General features: G+C 43.4%; 1 protein-coding gene across 5 annotated transcripts in view; it reads left to right on the top strand.

Moving 5' to 3' along the window:
• The window catches only part of FAM107B (family with sequence similarity 107 member B), a 60,161-nt gene extending 36,051 nt beyond the window's left edge, over positions 1-24,110 (top strand). For all 5 annotated transcript variants that reach the window (XM_080605951.1, XM_080605949.1, XM_080605950.1 and 2 more), the window contains 3 exons: positions 14,176-14,359; positions 18,734-18,887; positions 20,890-24,110. In XM_080605951.1, coding sequence (XP_080462077.1) covers positions 14,232-14,359; positions 18,734-18,887; positions 20,890-21,006 — 399 coding nt within the window. In that variant the 5' untranslated portion in view covers positions 14,176-14,231 and the 3' untranslated portion in view covers positions 21,007-24,110. The remainder of the gene's footprint in view (positions 1-14,175; positions 14,360-18,733; positions 18,888-20,889) is intronic.
• The last annotated feature ends 475 nt before the right edge of the window (positions 24,111-24,585 follow it).

The following is a 24,585-nucleotide window of genomic DNA, read 5'->3' as shown; positions in this document are numbered from 1 at the left end:
AATAACTTTGATAGTGCTACAAGTAGACCCGTGTGCCGATTTTCATTCCGGTGTTGCGCTGGTAGAAGTTGCACAATCCCAGCTGACGGCGCCTCTTTGTTCTGGGGGTTTTGCTTCCTTGCAGGGCCTGGGCGCAGCACGAGCTGATCGCCAAGATAACGTTTCTCAGATTTGGGACTGGAGCAAGCTGTTGTCTGCGGTTAAAGATCTTTAAGACATGTCAGGTTGAGCTACACCCAGTTCACACCACGTCCACTGTGCTCAAACATTTCCCAGTTTGGTTTAGTGCATTCAGTGCCTGTCTTTGTTTGGATAATAATAAAGCAGGTGGGACAGCATCCCCTGTGCAGACAGGCTGCCGGATTAAATGGAGTGGGTAGGAGATCTGTGTGTACAACATTGTATATAAAGGAGATAAAGAATGAAAAATAAAATAAATTAAGGCTGACTTCATAGCATTCACTTTCCAGGATGGTTATTAACATGCCCGTGATGAAATGGGACTTAACTGTAGCAAATGTTAACAGGAATCTTAGACGCTACCGTAGAAAGCAAACTTGTATTGATGTAGTGTCTGAAGATGCAAAATTTGCACCCTGCTGAGCCCTGAGATTGCTGAAGAGTGCATGCTGTTTTGAAGAGGACAGATTTTGATAAATGAGTCTCTGTCTTATTACTGACATGCTTGAGAAGAAAGTGCTGTGTTCACCAGTGGGGTAGGAAAGCCCTCGGGCTCCCAGCTCTGATTCCTGCCTTTCACTGTGGCCCTTCATCCTGGAGATGTTCCTGAGAACATATTTACTAGTGCAGCGTAGAAAAAAACATGTCTTTTATGTGACTGCGGCTGTTTACATGGTAAATCGATAGACACATAACAACAACAACAAAGAAAATTAAGAAGAAAAAGCCAGAGACTGCTAATAACTCGGGAAGGAAGAAATTCATAAAAATAGATGCAGAGTGAAAATGTCAGCATTGGTCCTTCAGGCACAAGAGCCATAAATCCCTGGCATTTCTTTTGTAACACCAAGAAAAACCTTCACAGCCTGTGTGTTATTAACTCTAATCTCTTTCTTTAACTTTTTAGCTTATTTTAAACATCATCAGTTTCATTTTCTAAACTCCATTCAGCGTGTTACCTACTTGGATTATGCCTTTCGATTCTAAAACAAGCATTTGTTCCAGCATAAAAAAAAAAAAGAAGAAAAAAGAGTGCTTAACATGAAACGGCTCCAAAACTTTTGACAAAATGCTGCCTATAATAGAACAAAGCATAGCATTGTCCTAATTTATGATGTTTCTTACTGCTCCGCTCACCCAAAAAAAGCCTGTTTTGTGCTCTCAGCATTTGGTATCCGACATGTCTTGTGCTGACAACCGCAGCCTGTTCCAGATTAATTTAGGCCCAAGCGGCTCGCTCGGCATCATGAATCCAATTTTTGGTGGAGCTGAAAATAGAGTCTCTCTCTTCTGTCGTGACTCGGTCCCTCGCTATAATTACGGGGCAGCCTTTCTTCTGAGCGACGGAGCTGCTGTTGTGACCAAGCCCTTTGTAATGAACAGGTCCCACTTGATTTTCCGATGAATTCCCCTTGCTCAGCGGTTCTTTTGCACTTTTAAAACGCATTTCCTCAGTGAAACTTGGTAAAAAATGATCGTCTAATCTAAAAAAAAAAATCTAAAAAAAAAAGGAAATGTTAAATTTCCGCTTTAACGATATTTGTTAAGCAAGCAGGTTGAGAAAGTGATTATGTTGTAAGGAAATGGACAAGCTCTGGTAGGTGTAGGAACTTGAGCAACCTGGGTTGAAGTGTTTCCCCTGATTTACGGGACTAGTAACAGGTCAAGAATTTACAGTAAAGTAAAAAAGCTTCCACCTCCCTTTATTGATAAAATAATGCTGTATTTTTAGACTACCTTTCTTGTAAAGAAGCACAACTCAGCCTTGAGAAGAGAAGACTGAGAGGGGATCTCATCAATGTTTACAAATACCTGAAGTGTGGGAGACAGAGGGATTTGGCCAACCTCTTTTCAGCGGTTTGTGGGGACAGGACAAGGGGCAATGGCCACAAAATGGAGCCCAGGAAGTTCCGCCCCAACATGCGAAAGAACTTCTTCACGGTGAGGGTGACGGAGCCCTGGGACAGGCAGCCCAGGGAGGTTGTGGGGTCTCCTCTGGAGACATTCAAGGCCCGTCTGGACGCCTACCTGGGCAGCCTGCTCTGGGGAACCTGCTTTGGCAGGGGGGTTGGACCCGATGATCTCTGGAGGTCCCTTCCAACCGCTACAATTCTGTGAGTCTGTGAACTCAAGAAATCAAGAACCTTCCAGATGCCTACCCCTGACGTGACCAAGCACGATGTGTTCACTGAAGTGCTCCGAGTATTTACTGGTGACTGTTGTAGTCTCTTCTGCTTCCAAAATGGAGGCACGTGTTTAAAAAACATGGTCATACAGGCTCATTGGAATCTTAATTGCAGCTTTTTTGTATTTGTGTTTTAAAAAAACCCTTTTAGCTATTGAAGGAGAGCAGGAAGAGGACCGCAGAAACACTCCTTGACTCTTCTTCCTTTATTCTCCAAATATCTCAGACAGTAAAGTGATGTCCTGCTGGGGACACAGTCTGGTGACATTTTTAAGGAATCCTACCATGCAGTTTATTGCCAGCATATAGTTTGCTGGCCTGAAAGTTTCCCTGTTGGTTGCGGGCCCAGCGTGTGCTGCGAGCCCAAGTCCTCCGTTCAGCAGGGGAACAAAGACTGGCTCCAGGCCTGGAGAGGTGCAGCTGGCAGTGGGCAGTTATCAATAGGTATTCATCCTATTAATTAATTCTTGTTAAAGATTTTTGTTTTGGTCTTGTTAAAACTGGAGTTAGGGGACAGCTTTTCAGTCAGCCTGGGTAAAAGAAGCCGAGTGACCTGCTAATCCGAGGGCTGTAGGGCCTGTGAGAAGGCCTCCTTCGAATCCTTTTCAGGCCGTCGGAGAGCTGGCGGCGCTCAGACCCGGCTGCCTGGCTGTGTGCGGATGACAAACGGCATTCTGCTCTCTGAAACCTCTCTGCACTGCTTCCTCAGACCTTGACTAGCAAGAGCCAAGCCGTGACCTAATACTGGTTTTGTTCTCCAGCCACGGTCTGTTGAGGCAATGGGCCTCTAATGCCAAGGACTTTCAGCCCCTTTCTTGGCTCTCCGGGAGTCTTGTTGTGCAGACCTTTGCATTTTTAATTTTCATTTTTATTTTATTTTCTCACGTGAGCAAGAAGAGGCAGGAACACGCCCATTTTATGTTCCTTTATCAGACATTTGTAAGCTAGCGTGTGACTTTTAGGAACGCAGGTAGTTTGTTTTGACAGTATGCTGGAGATCCTTGCAGTGCCTCTTAGGACTACTGAGGTTTTTTGTTTGCGTTTTGCTCTGTTTATATATTTGGGAGTTCTCCCAGTTCAGGTTTCAGCCCAGCTCCACTAGCACGTGGAGCGAGCGAGCCGTCCTCTTGAAGCCCCCAGGGAACGATGCAAGGGGCAGAGCTGAAGGGTCCTTCTGAGGCTGGTGGCACGGCTGGCCCCTTGCTGGGGGATGGCAGCCCGGGACTTTCCTCAGGTGGTCTGTCAAGCAGCAAGGTAACAACAATTGTAGGAAATTCCTTTCCTGCCACCAGCTCTCAAGCTCAACAAACAATCCCTTTGCGGAGAGACTGGGGTCATCCCTCTGGTTTCTTAGTTTTCTTCATTAACTCTTTGGAATTTGTTGAGCAGTTCCTTTCGGGAGGGATTAGGGAGTGGTGGTTTCTTTCTCCCTTCCTGAACCTCCTCAGGCCTTTCTAAGGAACTGAGAAAGATATTTATGTTCTAGAAACCATCCTTGAAACAGTCCAGCATCACCATACTACTGCCAGGGTATGAGCTGAAATCTCCCCAGCGTACTTGCTGATCTGGTGCGACTGCTTTGGGTTTAGATGTTGACATTCTGGGTTCTTCGTTCGAGCGAGGCTAAAGGCCAAAGCAGCTCAGTTCGGCGAGGAGCATGTCAATATGCTGCTCAGATGGGGGCATGCTGCTTTTAGAAAACAACGTCCTGCCCCTCTCCTTTCCCTTGCTGCATACCAACTGATGCTCAGCCCTGCCCCGCTGTCAGAGCTTCCTGATTTATGGGCTTGCATTGGAAGCTGCTGATTGTAGCTGCTCATAAAGACCGTGTAAAAAGTCACCAGCTTTGATAGATGTGGCCCAGTGTCACCATTTATTTTTATTTCTTTTACAGTTCTAGTTTTCTCCAAGTTCTTGTTTTCCAGGACTCTCACTCCTGCCATCAAACAGTGAAAAGGTGATGCTCCAATAAACGCACCGTGGCATGTCATGTTCTCTGCGGGTCTCCTGTTAATCACCACTGCAGTTTAATAACTTCACGTGTACCTAACTTGGCCGTCCTAAAGCTGTGTGATGTATGCCTTGGCTCCTGCATCAGACATTTTCCAAAGGCTTGTTCTGACTGACATACATTCTTCCACCCACTGTTTCCCTGTAAATCCATTAGGGAATTATGGTACCTTTGGTTAAGGTCACGAGTAGGGTGTGAAGCAGCCTACTCTTTAATTTCTCGCTCTGCCTCCCTTTAGGAAGATCAGGTCATGAGTTTTACTGGTCTCATTTTGGCCTTTTCTTTCAGGTCTTTTCTTCCTTGCCTTTGTAGTGGTGCCCTTTCCGGCTGAGTCGCAGTGAGGAGCCTTATACCCAAAATACATCTCTAAGAGCTGAGAGCAGACAAAAACAGGTCTGGGCAAGGAAGGGTGTCTCTTTGTGGACACGCTGCAGACTGGAATGTGGATGTAGTTGCCAGAGCCAAGACTAACTTGCAGAGGTGAAGGCTTTATTTCTTTCCTGTGAGTAAGCTGGGAGTGTATTAGCTTGGAGTAACGAGATGTGTAAGAAAAGTGTTCCTTTTTGTTTCCTTTTCTCTGTGTCTAAGAAAGGATATTCCTTGCGTTAAGCAATCGAAATAGAAGCTGGATGCCATTTGGAGCTGCTTGCCAGCACAGAGAGAAGAACTTGGAAAAAGCAATTTTACTAGTGCACATTTTCTTTATTAATTTATTTCTTTTAGCTAGGGAAGGGGTTTCTTCCTAGAAAATGAAGGGAACTGGAGTGGTTGAGCTGGCAAGTAATCAATTCATATCTGCCTGATCTGAAGAAGTACTTAGGCTTTACATAAGTACCTACGAATACGCTTGGGGAACTGGCATGCTGCAGTGGACTGTGTGTTTTTCATTATGTCAGTTTTTTAAAAATTTGGTGAAAACAGCCGTCTTTTCTGGGTGGTGGAATTTCTTTTCGGTTGTCATTCGGAAGCGGCGTAGGGCCATTATTAACGAGGGGAGGCGTGACAGCTCAGCAGATCGTGCCGGGCAGGATGCTGGTGTGCCCCCACGACCAGCACGTGGCACGGAGCGAGATCTGGAGGTGCACCAACCCCGTGATGCTTCAACAGGCAAGACCTGGAGATTTACAGCTTTAACTGAAGCAGCATGTGAAATACTTAGCTCACTCGGTCTTGTTCTTGCTGCTGCTCCCACTTAATTCATAACTACCTGATTAATGCGGAGATTTTCATTTTCAGCTTCCATTTCAGATGCTTATTAATTGCATTCATAGATTTATAATTTGTAAGACTAGAAGAGATAATTATGATCTTGTAATTTGCTCTCTTCATGCAATTGAACTGCTTCTGACTTCTTACCACAAGTCTTTCAGTAACTTCAGCATTTGATTTCCGTCCATGTGTGCCTTCTTTTAGGAAAGTGTGTGCCTTCTTTTAGGAATGAGTATTCTAGTCCCCATCTCCTCTCATTGAAATGCATCAAACCATTGTTGGGTGTGTTGCTTGTAGGATAATCACAGCTGGTCTTAATCTTCCCATTTTTTAAACTGAGTGGACTGAGCTCTTTTGACTGTGTCAATACACAGCGTGTTCTCCAGTTCTTAGATGTTGCTGCTCTCCAGTTTTCTTTTTAACATCCTATTTGTTTTGTACATAGCAAAGCTGTGCTTGCTGTGCCGATCATGTTTACAGGGGTGCCAAGTAACCTACCTTCTCTTATATATATATATTTACATATATATCAAATGTAATTTCACCTTTTAGCTGTCATACGCTTTGGTTTAGGTAAATATTTACCAGGTCTCACTGTTGTCATCGTCGTAGCATCCAGAAGAGGATTTCCCCCTAGGCAGCACGACCCACGTTCCTGTGCTCCTGGCCCTTGCTTGGCCTCCCTGAGACGTTCGTTACTCCCTCACCTCGCTCACCAGATCGTGGTGCACAAAACAGAACAAATGCAGAAACAACCACCGCCAGCATGTTGCTCTCCTGTGCGGAAGAATCTTGCTGAAATCTTGTGAACTAGGTTTGAAGAGCGTTCAAGATTCACCAGGCTCCTTTTGGCACCCCATGTCAGATGTTTGAAGTGTTTCCGCCCTCCATATTAATAAGATGCTGCTGGCTGCTCTGTTTTATTTTTATTTTATTTTTTTTTATTTTTTCTTCCAGACCAGAAATACCTCTCTTTAGTGTTAAACCTTTCAACAGAGGAATGACTGGCCAGTAAAGCTGCTGTACTCACAAACAGAATGTCTTAAAAGTAAGAGAGACCTTCTGCAAAAAGCTGTGAGATTTTTGTTTATTTGCCCAGAAGTCTTAACAGCTTTGTACAAAAACATTAATTTTAGTCCCTCTCTCCCCCCCGCCTTCTCTGTGGCAATAGCTTCTGTTCCTGTCTGTAGGAAGGCCTTTACCACTGGGTGACACTGTTTGATAGTTCTTAACATTTGCAACAGCAACGTCCTGAAGAAACTGTCCTCTGACTCTTTGAACTTCCAATTTTGAATTAATACTTTGTTTTCGTATGAAATCCCATGTTTTAATTTAGCTAAACTTCATTCGACCAAATCTGACCCGGTATTAAATTTGGTGATCCAGACTGACTGGTCTGGAACGTCGATGATGTGCTGTAGCTTCAGGGTGTAAGAGCTGATCTTATTCGCCTTTTGAAATTTGAATTTTCTTGGAAAAAAATGGTCATTTCAGAATTGCATCTGTATTACTCTTGACCTGCGTGTAAGCAAATCGCTGGTTACCTTTTGGGGTGAATCTAGCTGGGAACTATGCAGTGGAGTTTGTTTCCTAGGAGGCGTAATTTCGATGACCTACTTCTCCTGAGCGTCATGTTTAGTGCGGTGCGCAGTAATTACCTGTGCAGCGTGCTGGGGGAAGCCACATGTATGCGTTCAGTTGCATGCCTCTACTAGTCGTGATTTATCCCTGCCAGATGAATGACAGAGATGGAAGGGAGGGCGCGTGTGCGTGGCATGCTGCTGTGCTGCAGGAAGAAGGCAATACACCAAGGTGGGACGTGCAGGAAATGCAGCATCCTTTCCTTGCCATCAAAACAGCTTTCCACACCCCCACTGAATCCAGGGATTTCAGTAAGCACAGGGACCTTGATTATAAATTGGTATGGAGAATATAAATCCTCAATAAACAGGCAGGGCTTTGGGGGACCAGAAGTGATACCAGGTGCACAGTGTGCTTTATTTGCTGTTAATTCATGGTGTGCCGGTGGGTTGGGCACGGATTGGCATTTAGGGTGCCGTTCGCAGCCTGCTAGTCTTTATCCTGTGTCTTTCTGTCCCGCCTGCGCTCTGCTAAAAATCAGATGCTAAGTAGTTTCACAAGGGAAGTCCCTATCTGAGTATTGCCTATCTGGCAAAAAGGGCACCGGAGGGGGCGAACAAGTCTACGTTTCCTTCTTCCCTCCCTGTGCTCTCCCAGCCACCTGTGTGTGAAGATCTGCGAGAGGCACTTCCTTCTTCAGTCTCTAATTACACAGCTTCCTTGGTACTTCTCCAGCCTTTTAACTGAGCAAGAGAAGAAACGCAACCGTGCAGAGCTGCTGGCACGTTCACTCAGCTGGTTTCAAAGCTGCTGACAGAGGGCTTCATCGCAGAGCTTGCAGCTGTAGGGAGAACTCTTGTGGATCACCGTAACTTCCTGTCCGTTGGTTCGTGTGGTTTCAGCAGGTGAAAACATTCTTAAAGTTGCTTGTCTCTCTTTCTGCATCTCTTTCCCAGGTAGACTGGAGACCAAGAGAGACGAGCAGTTCTGCATTACCAGCAGTGCTCTTTGTCCCTCAGCCTCAGTGGGGATGGAGGCTGTCCCCTCAGCACCCAAACTTGGCTGAACTTCAAAACACAGAACCAGAGGTTGCTGGTGGTGTTCAAACCCAGTGAGAGCCACAGGCGGTGCTTTGCACTGAGAGAATTGTGACAGCACGGGGCACTGCCCCAAATCTTGCGTTGTCTTTCCTTTTCTGTCTCGGTGACAACGCAAACATCTTTAAAATGACCTTCTGGTTTGTCATCCAGTGGATGTTTTCTCTGTGAGTTGTTGACATTGCATTCTCAGTAGATCATAAGGGAAGAAACTGAATGTTAACTGGGTATCCTTGAGGTCTGGAGTGCCGCAGTTCATTTTCATATCCTCTAAAGCGACGATAGGAACAGTTTCAGTAGCCGGTGAGCCCTGCTTTTCTCCGTATTCTTGACATCACTGAGATTGCTTTGTGCCACCCTGGTCAAGTGAGACAGAAGTCTTTGTGGTCTTTCAGTCTCTTGGCAGCCGTGTAAGTAACGAAGCTGTTCACTGCTGATACCATCACCTTGCTCCCTAGGTTTGAGGCTGAAGCCCGGTTGACCCTGTTCACTGCCATTCTAATCAAGAAAATGTTCGGAGATAATGTGATTGTGTTTATGTGGGCCTAATTGCAATGTCATCTATCGGGCTCATGCTTTTTTTTTTTTTATTAGGAACGCTGCTGTAAGACCTGTCGTCAGACTGCAGTGAATTAAAGGAGGAGGGTAAAAAATACTTTTAAGAAATTAACCATTTCTCTCTGTGTTTAATAAGATTGGGAGGTCTCTCTACTGGCGCCTTCCAGTGAAGTCATCCTGGTGTTACTGCAAAGGAGAGAAGTTGGGTGTGTTCAGAGAGCCCATGAATTTCACAGTGTAAGGAAGGTGCTCTTAGTTAAAGTATTCTGGCATTGTATGGATAAAAAAAAATTCAAGCTTGCTACTTCATTTTGTCTGCTGGAATCTGGAGATTTTAAAGTGCATGATAAAGAGCAGCGAGATTGGTCTTGAAAGGAGCTCACGGTGGTTACTACAAATCTTTTTTTGTAGAGGAAAGAGCTGGGGCGTGAGGGTGAAATAACTTGCCCAGGACCAGGGAGGCAAGGCCAGAGCCAGAAACAAGAGCAGCCAAAGGATTAAAAAGTCTGCCAGTCTTCGTTTTGTCGGCAGAATGGTAATACAGCAAGCGATGGGCAGCAGGAGGGTACGGAATGAGTGATCCCTACGGCACAGTAGGTGCACACAGCCCTTTACGTGTTCAGTTTGCAGCAGGTTAATGCACTCTCCGGATCCGGAAGCACATTTCTTGCTCTTGGAAGGCAGCAGCCTGTTTGAACGAAGCATGAAGGGCTGGGAGGAATCGAAACCTCCAGCCCACCCCTCCTGTCCTTCCCTCTCCCCCAGGGGCAGGCTGTGCCCGTGTTTTGTCACGACCCAAACCTCTCCAGCCCTTTTACCTGCCAAAGACCGGGCGGATGAAAACCAACCTGTTGGGACAGCAGGTGGCTTTAGCATCCTGGCAGGAAAGAGTGTTTTGCGTTCTGTTTTCAGCAGCTCTCACTTTGAATTAAAGGGTGAACCGTGGGAAGTTATTAATGATGTCTGTAATCATGGATTAATCAAGTAAATCTCTCCAGTCAAGTGCCTCTCGCTGCACCGAGAGCATATAGATGAAGATGATAGTGGTGGTGAGCTTTCATGTACAAGCAGGGCTGAGAAGGTGACTGGGAAGTGCAACGTGGATCGAAGTGGCCCTTTTCCTTTCCACCCAGGGCAGAGCTAGCTGTGTTTGAGCGGAGACACGCCGAAAACTTTTTATTCCGATTCCTCTCAAAATCAGAAGGGGGGAGAGTAAAACCCTCTTTCTTTCCAAAGAATGCCTTTGGGTTGCTTGTAACAAACCGCAAGTCTACGCAGTAGTTTAAAGATCTAAAAATGTAAGCCTTAAAAAATGGTGTTTGATGGCTTGCAGTACAGCGCGGAACAGATGTTCAGGCTTCTTCAAGAATAAAATCTTTCTTCAGGAGGTATTCAGTGTGTGAGCTAATGCTTCTGTGGAAGATATTAATTCAAGAATTTATTAAGACAAAAAGGAAATGGCATGAATTTAGCTTTAATGTAATTTTTGGACCTGGACTAGTCTATTATTTTGATGTTCATCTGTATGCTTAGGCATTTATTTATCTGCTTTTTAAGGGGCCTCAAGCCTACCTCTGCTTTCACAGCTGGAAATAATTGTGGGAACCATTTGAAGGGTGAAAATGCCACATATAAGTATAATAATAGAAATACGTGGTGTCTCCCAGGAATTTTTATATTCAGATTCCATATGTGGAGGGCGATTTCTGGGATGAGGAATACCAGAGAGCAAATAAATGCGATTCCCTGGATGCCACATAAACACTGGGGTTTTCTTGGCGTGAGCTTGCCTCTCGTTGTGAAGCCATACGAGCTCTGTTGTAGCAAAAGCTCTGGCAGCTGCAGGAACCTTAACCCGGTGTTGTTAAGAGCTACTCTGGATCTGCTAAAAATTCTGGGGGCTGCCTGCAGCTCTCTTTGTATGCGTCTTGCAGTGTTGCTATCACTTTGGGACTTTTGCTGAAAAAAAACATCTCTTTAGATAGAATAAAAAATGAAGAACATCAGAAGCAGACGTGCTTGTTGGAGATGTTCCCCCACATGGAACTTGCATTCTTCTGGCACACCCCAGTTCATTGCATTCTTTCAGTATTATCAATTTGAAGGGTCTCTGCTGCTCTCACAGAGCTTACTTGCAATTATTTCCTATATTTTCCTTGGAAAGCAAGTATGTGATGGCTTGGTCCTGGCTTTCCATGGCTAAGGTGTCACTATGGTTCTTCTTCGTTGCTCTGAAAGCATCTTGGCATCTGAAAACATTACATTTCTACCTGGGAGGATACTCAAGGTGATTTTTATATGGGGCCATTTTCTTTGTCTGGTGGGATATTGAAGTTGTTTTGTGGTTCTGTTTGAGGATTCGAAATTCCCAAATCCAAAAAATTTCAAAATTCAAAATCCAGGATCCCTAGTTAATTATTTCTGGATTAAAAAATAAATAAAAATCCTCATCTCCAAGAAGTCAGGGACAAAGTCTGAGCGAGTTACTCAGGCAGGATGAGACACTGCAGATGAATGCTTTTGTGCTGCTTGTGCAGCAACAGGTGATTCAGAACATGCACCGAGGAAGTGCCTGCCAAATTAGTGGGCGTGTTAAACTGGAAGCAAGCTCAGCTAAAACATACCCGAATCCACATCTCTTTCCTCGTGCTCTGGAGTAAGGTAGCCGTGAGTCACCGGAATGGGTTGCGCCTTCTCGGTCGGTGTGTAGATGAGTGAAAGGAGCCTCTCACGTGCTTTTAAAGCAGCATATTCCTGCTCTGTGATTCTTTGGGTTAAGGTATGGGGAAATATAAAATTCTTTGTCTAGATTTACGAGGCAGAATTGCTACAGAGCCACTCCAGTAATGCTGGTAGCAGGGGGCAGTGCTTCGTGTCGCACTGTGATGCGCTGAGAGCAGCTCTATGGGTGGTGGCTTTTGTAGGGATGAGCAGCAGAGACGTATTATATACTTATACATATAAATTTCTACTGTCTGAACATTTATTAAACTTTGTTTTAGGACTTTAAGGCATTCTGTCGCGGAGCTGGACTGCTCTGCTGATGTGAGGGCTGAACCTCAGAACGAAACGCGGAGGTGCCGCTTCCAGCCCAGCTCCTGTCTCCTGTTGTGCACTGAGTCCTTGGTGCCTCAGTTTCCCTTTCTGTGAAACTTAACGTGCTTTCGTAGACGTTTGCTGTGAAGGGCTGTGGGCTGAAATCACACTATTTCAATTGCATTGCGTGCGTATCACGTTGCAGAGTGACTACGGGACTGCGACGGTGGCCTCCAGCCAGGCTAAGGTTTGCAAAGGGTGTGAGGGGATTCACCGAGTGGGAGCCGGGTGCCCTATTTCGCTGGCTTCGTTTGGAAATCCTAGCTGAAATCATTTACAGCCTAATCACATGTGGAAAGCGTCTCCAGTCCTCCAGGGAGCTTTATTCATTCACATTTGCTGCTAGTAGAGTTCATGTTACGTTAGGAAACCGCGGTTCCTGACCTCAGAGCTGAATACATGTTTTTAAAAATAGGGATGGGACAGAAGAAAGGAGAATAAATAGGCTTCATTTTAAGTCATTGCCAAAAGCAAATCTACAGGCTGCAAAATATGACATCAGGCTTTCTGAGAAATGATTGAATCCAATTTTTTTTGTTGGGGGCTCGTGTTAGAGGACCAGTACGTTGGCTATGACAGTTGTGGGTGATTCTGTTTTCCATCTAAGCAAAGGGAAGACTTGTGTGAAAGAAGCAACAGGTCATTTCCCGGTGTGCTTTTATGGAGAATCGTGGATGATGATGAATGCCTGCTGGGAGAGTCACAGTTCCTTCAGTGCAAGAGAATTGAGAGAGGAGCACGGGGAAACCCAAGTTTATATCCAAAACAAACCTGCACTCTGAATACCTGAGCTCTTTTAGTTGGGAAAAGCCTGACGTGAACACCAAGGAAATATGAACTGCTGCATCCTTATTTCAAAAAGTGAAATAAATAAAGTTTATTTAGAGTCGCTGATGGATAGACTTGTACACGCTTGCTCATGGCATGGAGCTAAGTGATGTACATTGAAATGTGGGCTGTGTTTCGGGTGCTTTTTGGCTTTTTTTATATGACATGCAATTAAACAGCGTGGGATTTGAGACAGTTCATTGGATGGCCACCACGTTGGGCTGGGGCTGGAGCAGCTGAGGGTGCTGGGCTTGTTCAGGGGGGCAGCCTCGGGGACCTAACTTTTAGACCTAAATTAGATTTAATAGAAACCTTCCAAGTTTCTTCAGGCAAGAATTTTCCAACAATTCTGTATATTTGGCCTTTGTGCAGATAGGTGCTCGCTTGAGATAAGCAAGAAGAACTCCGAAGGGCAACCCATTGATTCGTCCCCGTAAAACCCACATGCTGTGAGATTTATTTATTTATTTTGTCCTATCGAAGGACCGGTGTTTGTTTCATCAAACTGCTAACTGCAGCGTGCTGGATTCTGCACGCTGGTGTCCGTGACAGCAAATGGAGAAGAAGTGCTCTGAATGTGTTTTGTTTCAGGTGCTGAACGTTTTGTGGCTGAGGCTCTTTAATGCAAGGGGGGACGAATGGTCGTGTATAAATTACTTGAAAGCTATAAATTACTTGAAAGCTATAGTTTACTTGTCATCTGTTGCTTAAAAGTGCTGCGACTTGGTGTTTATGTTTTCTATGCTAGGATAGGAAAATGCCAGATTGGGAAATGATATAAATCATCTGGGTTTTATTGGCTTCACATCAGTGGACTTCTCTGGACTTTCACTGGGTGAAATATGGCCTTAAGAAACATCCAACTTTTTCTCCCCAACCTTTCTGCTCAAAAACTCGCAGCCCCCATCCCAGCAATGGCAGATTTGGCAATTTTCACCCGGAAACTTTTGCTTAGTTTGGTACTGCTCAGGGCTAACCAGCATGAGATATTTTCCCATAGCTGGCATGAGACTGATGGCAGAAAACGAGAATCTGTAAGGTTTTGATACGCATCCGTGGTATTTGATATAGTCACTATTTAAAACATCTTTTGGATCTTAGCATTGCTGATATAAAAATGTTTCATCTGGTGGACTTATTAAAATCAGCCGCGCTCTTTGCATGCTTAACCTCGAGTATTTCTAGTTCTCAGGATGGGAGGAATCTGCGCATCCAATCAAGGGATGAAGGTTTTCAAAGATAACTTATGAAATTGCCATCAATTTTGAAAGACGTTTGCTCTGAGCACCTTCACTTACTACAGACAAAATCTGCGTAGAAAAGCATAAATGTTATCAGTGTGGAATGCTGCCTTGATGTGTTTTAAGACAGCTTTAAAAGGCCTTTCAGTGTAGATTTACCATAGTTCTTCCCTTCCCTCTGTTTTGCAGATACTGTGAGTAAGGACACCGAACCCAAAGATCCGTATCCCACTCCAAGAAAGATTATGGCTGAACCAGACTACATAGATGATGACAATCCTGAATTAATTAGACCTCAGAAATTAATTAATCCTGTGAAGTCATCCCGGAATCATCAAGATCTCCACAGAGAGCTGCTTATGAATCAGAAAAGGTAAAAGCCTAAAACTCGCACGTACCGTCCCTTGACCCCAGAAACACAGCTTGAGTTTTAGTTTCATCAAAATGGCATTTTACCCCAAACCAAGCAGATGCATTTTGTTGATTCAAATCTTGTAGAAGAAAAGACTCTGATTCTTAACCATGGTATTTGCTTGGATTTTATTAAATTGATCTAGTCGTTCTTTCTGTGATAATTTTACCTTCTTGTCTTTATTTAATCGTTAATTTAAATTAACAATTTAAATGTTAATTTTATTTTCAAACAGCTTTGCTCTCATTGTAATATTGGATAATTATTTTCAATATAAAAGCTTTGCCCATGTTGCCTGCTGATTGTTTGTTTCCTGTTGCACGATCGGTGGTGCCTGCACCAGCCTCAGGTGGGGTACTTGCAGACTCACAACCAAACCTGCGTAGATCAAACAAATACAAAAAATGGTAGAATAACAGTTGTGTAAGAAAGCTGTAGGCTGCCCCACTGTTTTATCTAAGTGTTGATCCAACTGTAGGCCTTCCATGTTTGGTCCACCACCAGACTACGTAGAGGATATTGAACACAAGATCAGCTGTTGATAGGTGAAGCTCTGTAAAAGCTTCTTGTAAAAGACTTTTCACTTTGTTTTTGTGAATACTCACTAAGGGTTGGCTTCGTGAGGAAGCAGTTCAGTTCTCCCCTGTCACATTTTGTATCTGGGGCACTGTAATTTGTCTTGAACTCTTATCAAATATCTGTCAAAATTCAGTTGTTACCAACAAGATCATCAAATCCACAAGTTTTCACCATTCCCAGTACACGCTGAGTTTATGGGGCCACTTTTTAGTCGAAGAAATCCTAAATTTTATTTCAGATGAAGTCATTCTCTGGTTACTTGATCTTTCTTACAATGCAGTGTGGTAGTCTGGGGCCTGCTCTGCTGCCGCACAAGTGTTTCTTTGTATATTATGCAAATTGTGCTTCCTCCTTTCTGGGGTGGGATGCACAGCTGTTGCATTATATATTGCTTTTGAAGAAGTAAAGAGCTGGAACCTGATTTCATCAACTTCTGAGATGCAGGGATTTGGCCTCGAGGTAGCTGAGGGTTTGTTATTAAATCTCTTCAACAATGGAGGACTCATTTAAAAAAACATACTATGAAAACAAGCACCTGACTACACAAAGGAGAAAAAAGCCTCCAGGCCCGTGAGACTCCTCCATTTAAACAAACAGACACTAACATCTATGTAAATTAGTGATATGGCCAAGATACCAGTTGTTATCTTGGTGTCAAAAGCATAATCCTGCATGGCCATCCTAGCAGGAATAAGGGAAGACTTAGTGTCTTCCTCCCTATTCTGGCAGATGAATTAGAATTTACAATTCAGGAATCTTGTTTACTAATCCATTAATAACATACATAATTTGAGTCCTAATCTAGACCGTGGAACTCATGTTCCTTGGCCACTTGCATCCAGTGTAAGAACAGATCATTTAATGACCATTTTCACGTCTCTTCTGATAATTCAAATGGTCCAGGGGATTACGGCTGTTGCTTTGGCTACTCCACCACAGCTGGATTTGTGTGTTTGGCAGAGAAGTCTCATTCTGAAAATTTCTCTTTTTTTCCCTTTTGGCATGGTGGTATTTTGAGAAAAGTTTTTTTTTCCTATGTGTAATAGCAAAATCCTCACAATTGCTAGGCGTAGGTACTTAATTCTAAATGAACAGCATTTCTTTAGTGTTGAAGAAGTAGAAATGTTTTACAGAATATCAACTGAATTGGAAAAAAGTGGCCTAAATAGGTGTTCGACCTATTTTTTTTTTGTTAATGGGATTAAACATCAAAGTCAGTTCCTAGCACCACGAAGTTTATAGGCATGGAAAGAAAGAAAGGTAAAGTTCCCCAAATTACAATCTTGCTCTGAATGATGTGGAGGCCGCACTAAATTAAGTCTGTGGTGTTGTCTTTTTTTCCTTTTAAAGTGTATGAAAATATAAAGCGCTTGTAAACTGTGGAGCTTTTTTCTTCTAGAAGAATATCCTATTACACAGAACAGTTGTGCTGCCCTCGGTATCTGCTCTTCTTTTATTGTGATTTTGATGAGCTGCAGCTGTTAATTTTAGACTTGTATTTATTGGTGCAGAAATGAAATACTCTGAGGGTTTCGCCAGCAGAAAAAAAAAAAGATAGTTTTGAAAAGAGGGTTAGGCTTCTGTGCTTTATGCCATGTACCACCTCTGATAGGAGGCTTTTCAGTAATGTAGCTGCGTGTTCTGCTTTGTTACAGCAAATTGCCATGCGCATGGAAGAATTTTAGTGCCCTGATAGAAGCCCGCTTCACCATATTTTATTGTGAAGACTCAGCGTAGGCACTGAGAGCTTTCATTTTTGACCAGGCAGTTCTTAGCAGCATTTTTTAATGGCAGAAGGAATTTCCCCATGCCTACATGCCTTCTCCATGCCTACTGTAAGCAGTGTCTGTTGGATCTTGAGCTGATGTAGCTGATGAATCCCATCAGCTCTAACTTGTGGTATAGCACAGTATGCTTACTCTAGACTAAACTTTTAGGATTTTTTGTTTAACCAGAAAAATCATAAAGAGGTGATTCAAGATTCCCAGTTAATCTAGTAGCAGCCTATTTGTTGCTTTTCCCTCCTAAATATGGGAGTGAAAGCAAGTTCAGATATCTTTTACAGATCAGACTGCCGATCCCATTTGATCAGACTGAGGGGTCTTCTGCTGGTGCTTATCATAGCTAGAGCACACCTAAATCAGGAAAAAGTAATGTTAATTAGCAGCTTGCGTCTGCTTCGTGGCTATCTTTATTGCCAGTCACCAGCCTGGAAGTTCCCATTGATCCAGCTCTCACTTACCCAGTAGTAATAATAATGGTAATAATAAAATTGCTCCAACTTTTCTCTGCCTGACTTATTTTAATTATAATTTAGCCCTTAAAAAAGTAGCATGAAACATAAAATATTAACACAATCCTGTAGCTTCTGTTGTGTTCAGGCAATGAGATCTATTATGAGAAATATGGAGCAGCATTTGGTGTTGCTAAATATTTGATTTTGCTGCCAGGATCTGTACAGTGATAGAGTGTCACATAATATATGGAGTCATTCATAGATGGGACCATAAAATGGCATTTGAATATATAATTAAACATGCAGTCAGATACACAAGTTATGGAAGAATTAGGCGCCCACATATTAAGTAGGGAAGGGTACAAATATGTTTTTTTGAAAGCTTATGCAGATTATTGAATTTCTTGAAGTTGAAGTTAAAATGGTTGATGTTAAACTTAATGCCAGGTGTATTCATATAATAGTCTTCACGGGGAAGATGACGAGAACAGGCACGGTTTGGGTCTTTTTGCTCCAACAAGTCCTGCTAATAGCTGAATAATGGGGATAGCTCGGGATCTTATAACAAATATTTCGAACTTCATAGCACAACAGAGACAAAAGTCACCAAAATAAGTAGGAGTGAGTGTGTGTGTGTGTACACACCCAAGCCTGTATAAAGAAAATTAAGCACCTTCCCAAAGAGGAAGCTTTCTCATTTCGAAGTAGTTGGCTTGGAAAATATTTTGTGCTGAACGGACTCGAAGCTGAAATCTCATGAGAGGAAGGATCCTCCGTCCTTTGTCTGGTCTCCAAGGTGACCGCAACTTTTTTTTATTTGGGGTTTTTGTTGTCTTAGCCTCTTTCTGTGTGATTTTCAGTGTAGCCTGGGAGCTCTTGCTGTTCTCAACGGAAATAACTTGGCAGCCAGGCATGGCTAAAGCTCTCGTATTTCCAAGGAAGGACAGAATTCATGATTTCCAGGAACAATGTGACAAAATCCAGAGGGACACTGTGTTTTAGCTCTGCCCATGCAGTCTTCTCTGCACATAGTACCCTGTGTAGGACTGTCTGAACACAATCTCTCTGAATTATCACCCAGCACGGGAAGTGTTGTTTTTTTTTCTTGCTGTTGTGTCTTTTTTTTTTTTAACCCTCCAAAATCAGTTTCCAGCTCTGCTAGAGTCTTGGTTTTTGATGTTTTTTTTTTTAAATCTGTTTTTCTGGAATGGAGAGAGCAGAAGGAAGACTGAATATGAAAGCCATAACAGTGAATTATCCAGGAGAAATACTAGCATGCATGTTGAAGGGAAATATTCTCAGTAATAATATAGCTTAAACTTCAGCTTAGGGTGTAGGTTAGAAACCAATAAAATTTCTGCCCATTTTTTTCCTTTTAATTAATTATTTGTATTTCAAAGTACCTAAATAGGCAGCCAGTTGACTTGAGAAAACTTACCTACAGTTTTGTGTGAATTTATGCATATTAAAAGTGATCTTTCTCCCTTGTTTCCCCTGCCCTTCTACTCCTCTTACTTAAGGGGTCTTGCACCTCAGAACAAACCAGAGTTACAAAAGGTGATGGAGAAAAGAAAACGAGATCAAGTTATTAAACAGCAAAAAGAAGAGGAGGCGCAGAAGAAGAAGTCCGACCTGGAAATAGAGCTACTGAAACGGCAGCAGAAGCTGGAGCAGGTAAGTTGGGAAACAACACTAGCTTTACACATCTCCTTCTGAGCTCATCACCCAATGCTCCCTTTGTAGACAGGAGAGAAGCAGCAGCAGATTTTTGGCACGGTTCCTCTGATTGAATGCAGGCACCTCTTTTACAGTGACTCAAATCACACTCTACAATTACCTCTTTGTTTTCACGTATTATATAGGAACTCCGGGTAGATCTCTGCCTTTGGTCAAATGAATCCTGTTTTGAACAACAGGAACGCGTGTGGAGCACTGGCCACATGTAACCACTGAAGCTGTGGTGAATTGGTCAACTTCTGTAGCCTTTGTATTAAGAGTTGATCACTAAGAATGGATGTTAGACTCTAGTGCATCGAAATGGGATGCTTGATGAATAAAACATCAATTGTTTCTTTCTGTTGGGTTGTGTACAAAAACTAGGTGACTTTTTAAGGCTGCAAAAGCTCTTTTGAATGAGTGAGTCTATTGGCTTTTCCAAATGAAGGAAAACATTCTCGGACCCCAAGTAGAGAGATTATTATGGAGTTGCAACCCTTTGCTGGGAAGCTTACTGCTAAGCACAGGGCCAGCCAAAGGTCTCTGTGCCTCTTAAGGCACTTTGCGTACTTGAGAGGCAAAATTTTTTCAGTGAAACACCTCATCAGACAAGTCAGCGTGCATAAAATATTGCATTTACCTTTAAATAAATGAACGCTTTAGAACAGTCTCTCCAATTTTTCTCGACAGAAATCAATTAAATCGAGTAACTCTATTGAGAATGAGGTGTAGTCAAATCAATGTTTAGGTTTAGTGTTTTTTATTATAGTTTTTAACTAGGCATAGAAATATTTTTGGAGGGAGAAAGCTATTGTAATTTGAAGTATATCGTCCTGTCACTTCTCCTTTCTGCTCTTAGAAAGATAAGGCCAGCTTCAAAAGATGCCTGATTTGGAATTGAGCCACCCAAGGACATATGTAGAATAGAGAATTCTCTTAGAAGAGGAAAAGCCTGTCCCCTGCAAACAATGTTGTGACTTTGTAAGCACTATGGGAATGTCATTAATTAACGTGACACATGGAGGAATGTTGTCATGAGCATGTCATGAGCATGTCATGTAACAGAGCATGTTCTTTGTCTGCGAACCAGAGACAAAGGAGAGATTATTTAAAAGAGCTAAATAGAACCAACAACATGGTCCCCATTAATCAGGGAGACCTTGGTTTGTTCTAAGAAAAAGCTCCTTTCAGGAGCTTTTGTTAGTTTTCTGAAGGGTTATTTCTTCCTTTCTGGTGACCTGGCCTGTCTGCCTTCACTGAGGATTGCTAAGCAATCCTTACTCTGTGCAGCGTGTAATGCTCTGTACTGGCACTACGTAGCTTTGCCCTGTAGTGCAGAGAGTCTGACCTCACAGGGTAACTTTGAGAGTCTGCATAGATGAGAGCTTCATCTGGGTCAAAAATGTCAGTGAATGGACTTTAAAGAATGAAAACCTAAGGGCCAAGGAGGAGCCTTAATTTTTGTACTGATCTCTGTGATAGAGAAAGCAGATCTACCAAAAGATGGTCAAGTTAGATACAGAAATCCATACCTAGGCACTCAGAAATAAATTCTGCAAGTGTGCTCAGTAGTAGCTGTTCACACGTGTTCTCCCACAAGGCACATTTGGTTTTGTCCTGTTCTAAAAGCCAGAGAAGGGAATTATTGTTTTTTTAATGAAGATGTCCAAGAACTTCTTCAAAAATGCTTCATCTTATGCTCTTACTGGACTAGCAGAGTTTTTGTCCATCTGGCAAAGGCATTTGCAGGCCTGCTGGAATGAGCTAGAGACAAGGATTTGAAAAGACTGATGTTTTATGAGAACAGATACTCCCAAAGAAATACAACTTTACCTTTTCCATGAAAGAAAGAAAGGAAGCAGTTTAAATTGTTACGCATGGCCAGTTATTGAAGCCGTCTTTTGTCTTTTATGTCAGTGATCTATTTTATACGCTTTTTAACATGAGAATCCCTTTTCAGCTGGAGCTGGAGCAACAGAAGATACAGGAAGAGCAGGAAAATGCACCTGAATTTGTCAAAGTCAAGGGCAACTTGAGGAGGACGGTCCAGGAAGCAACAGAAGCACCAGACTCCTAGAGCCAGCACCTGCTAAGACTTCCAGCTTTCCTGCGGTGGCTGCAGAGAGGCTTTTGCAAGTTGTCTCAGATTTCCTTGTCAAGAGGGAGAAGAACAGCATCCAGCCGACACTTACTGAAGATGAGATTTTTAATTCCTGGGAAGCGTGGATTAAAAAGACTGTTAACAGAAACAGATCGACTTGCCAAATGCAGTCCTGAGATTGACGGATAAGGAGTCTGTTTGTCAGTTCAGTGTCACGGACCGGTCTGAAGTGTTCACTTAGAGATTTTAACCAGGGATACTAGGGAAATTTCTTCAGCGTTGCACTGCTTTATCTCTTGTGATCCTAGTTTAGTGGAGATACACAGATTATATTTTGCTTTAAAACAAAACAAAAGTCCTCCTGTGGTATCTTAATGAAACTTTACTGTGCAGGTAAATTTCCTCCATCTAGACCTACACCGTGTGTGCATATCACAATAATTTGTGTTCGCTTGGAATTCTTAGCAAGTTTCCGAGGAGATGAGGTATGATGATCGCTGCTGCCCGTCCCCAGGGGGATAGGCAGATGTAGGCCAGATGGGAATGCTTAAAATTCACCAGCAGTGAACTGTTGAGCAGCCTTAAAGCCCAGTTCTCCCTGTTGAACGTGCAGAATATGGGCTATGAAAGAGCAGAAATCTGTTGATCCTCTCACCAGAGAGAATCCAGAAGCTGATTTATCTTTAAACTTCTCCTCTGAAATGTTGTGTGAAGGTCTGTGCAGTGCTACCTGTGTATTTACCTCTCTTATCTCCCAATGCAAAACGACCTGTCTTCTACCTTTGTGTTTTGAAATCCTACCTACTTCGTTGTCGTGGCCTTTCTCCTCCAAGAACATGCTGGCCTGAATGCAGTGTTAGCACATTACTTGCCGAAACGTCTTCAACTGAAATGAGGAGTCTGGTCTGCCCTCAGTTCCTGCTCAGTTGTTGCAGGAACTCGTTGCAATTGCTGCAACAGGGCTGTGCTGAAACCAGACCAAACTGATCGTTGCAATCTACCAAAATGGAAAAAAAAATCCCTAAAGTGAGGCATAAAGTGAACCTCATTTTATCCCGTCCACCCTCTAGCCTCAAGGAAGAGGGGAAATGTGTTACCACTGAGCCTTCGGGTCCAGTTCTGTCACCGTCTGCCTTTCCGCGAGTTGCCCCTGTGACTTGCCATTAAATAAATGCTACTCAGCTTGCATAGGGATGGCAGAATCTGATCCTTCATGCTTATGACTACTAGTTACCCAGGGAAGCCTGGGCTGAGGAGGGGGGAACAGGGGACTCAGGTAGGATTATAGGACTGGATTCTCACCTGGTGTGGCTGGGTGCAGATACTCTATCTTCAGAAGCTGGGGAAAAATCCTCCTCTTCTTTGACCGGCGTATTCCTAGCTCTCACTGAGGCTGTGCTCGTCCATATCAGCTGGGGATCTAATCGTGGTCTTTGCCTTAGGATGCTAAACAAAATAATTTCTACTTTGTAATCACATTGGACATAACTGAGAACACTTTTTTCCTGATATCAACAGTGGCGTGTTGGTGTTGTAAAGGTGGTGGGGGAGGGTTTGTTGGTTTGTTTTTTACTTTCTTTTGCCTTTCCTGTAAGTATTGGATGTTTTAAATACAATTTCAGTGCAGCGCTTGGGACAAAATGCTCATAATTAGCAATGTTTCCTAGTTACAGGCTTCGATTTGTCAAGATCCAGGCATTTATTATGAGGGCATAATCAGATCAAGAGTAAATTGAATTGCGATAAGTGTATTGCCATTGATTTAGATTTGCAGTGTGACTCACGTCTAGAAGATTAAACGTGAAGATGGTCTACCAGACCGTTCTGATTATGGGCATGCAGCAGACAAAGGCCAAATGTAAGACTTTTCCATGTATTTTCTCAACAGAGGAACACCCGGAGTGCTGCAGATGCTTCCCTCCCTCCCTCCCTTCCTTCCTCTGTTAGGAGAGGATCTTCCTCTCTGGGCAGCACGTTATTCAAACGCTTGCACTGACGGAGTTTGTTTCGTACTGCTGATTGCTGAGGCAGTGCTATCTGCTGGATTTCCATGCCACGCTCACCTTTATCGTAACCATCCCCAGCCTACCAAACTTCACGTCTCTTGGCTTCCGCTCTGCAGTTAACCTCCTGCTCAGCATGGAAGGTCCCGAAATCGGTGAGGAAACCCTCCTCTGGCTCGAGAAGACCATTTCTTCTCAGCCGTTTGGCCTCGGTGACCGTGGCAATCCTCCTGTGCAGGCACAGCAACAGGGATGAAGGTGGGTGCAATCCACATGCCACCGGAGTTGGTGGGGACGCCAGCTGCTCCTTGACTTCGGTGAGCGCTGGGTTCGAGGCTGAAAGTCTGTTGCTTTCTCTCCGCATCACCTTGTGGTTCAGGCGGAGTTTCTCTTTCTGAAACACAGAGGAGGCCAGAGAACTCCCTTGTACATACAGCGTGAAGCAGATTTGGTGTTGTTTGTTTTCACTTGGAGTTAATTCTGTGTACAACCACAACATCGACGTGTCTGTTACGGCATCTCTGAACCCTGCTGACCTTGTAGTGTAGGAATCAAGCCACCCGTGTCATTTTGACAAGCAAAAGCTTGTCTTTAAAGTAAGGATTGGGCGAGAAAGGGCGACCCTACGTGGGTGGCCAGCTAGTCACACCACGAGTGTCCTGTGCAGCTAGTCAAGAAACCCCTTGCCAGTAAGCGATTCCCAGCCTGCCCTTTAGCTCTACGGGATTTGTAGCAATCCTGCAAATACTTCAGTGATTTGAAAATGGCTCACTTTTACCACTTTTGCCTCTAATAAGGCAGAACTTTTTAAAAATTCTTGCTTTTGATAGTACAGTAGTAAATTTTTAGAATTTTTTTTTTTTTGTGGCTTTAACCTTCTGTTAATATCTGCACTTGTTTGAGTGTACATATATAAATATATATAAATATAAAAAGGGAGCCTTAATGGATTTGTTTTCATAATTTAATATTTTTTGTATTTGCTCTTGTATAATTGTTTTTAACTAAAAGTATTACAGAAACGAGGAACACTTAGAACCAAAGCTATGCTTAATAAAATCTACTACATGCTTGGAGAGTGCAGTGGTGTCTGTCACGTCCTGCTGAACCCAAAACCTCGGGGACCACCCTGAAATACCCAGCTTCGTTAAAATCACGAAATGCAGGCAGGAGCATCAAGATCATGGTGGCTTCTGGGTCCTTACAACTGTGTTTGTACATGCAAAACTATTGCTAAAATCAGTTGGCAGAAGTTTGCTCTGTCTCCTAGGCATGAATATTGAATATTTTGGACATAATTTTAAAAGGACGTAATTTTAAAGGACATGTGAAAGAAAGTGCACACCCAAATGATTTGCTGGTTTAAGGTCAGGTTGTTCGGTGCCTTTACAGAGAGCTAGATCTTACGGGAAGAGCAGCAGGAGAAAAGTAGCAGGGGATGGAAACAGGGCTGGAAAAGACAGGGGTGATCAGATCAGCCCAAGGAACCTGGGCTCGTCCTGGTGAGCCCCCATCAGCCGGGGCCAGGTGTCGGTGGCTGGGGAGGCAGGGA

The sequence above is a fragment of the Anser brachyrhynchus genome (genome assembly GCF_964034855.1).
Source record: "Anser brachyrhynchus genome assembly, chromosome: 1".
Taxonomy (NCBI): Eukaryota; Metazoa; Chordata; class Aves; order Anseriformes; family Anatidae; genus Anser; species Anser brachyrhynchus.
Note: the sequence above shows the minus strand (reverse complement) of the source record. Positions and strands in the feature narration are given on the sequence as shown.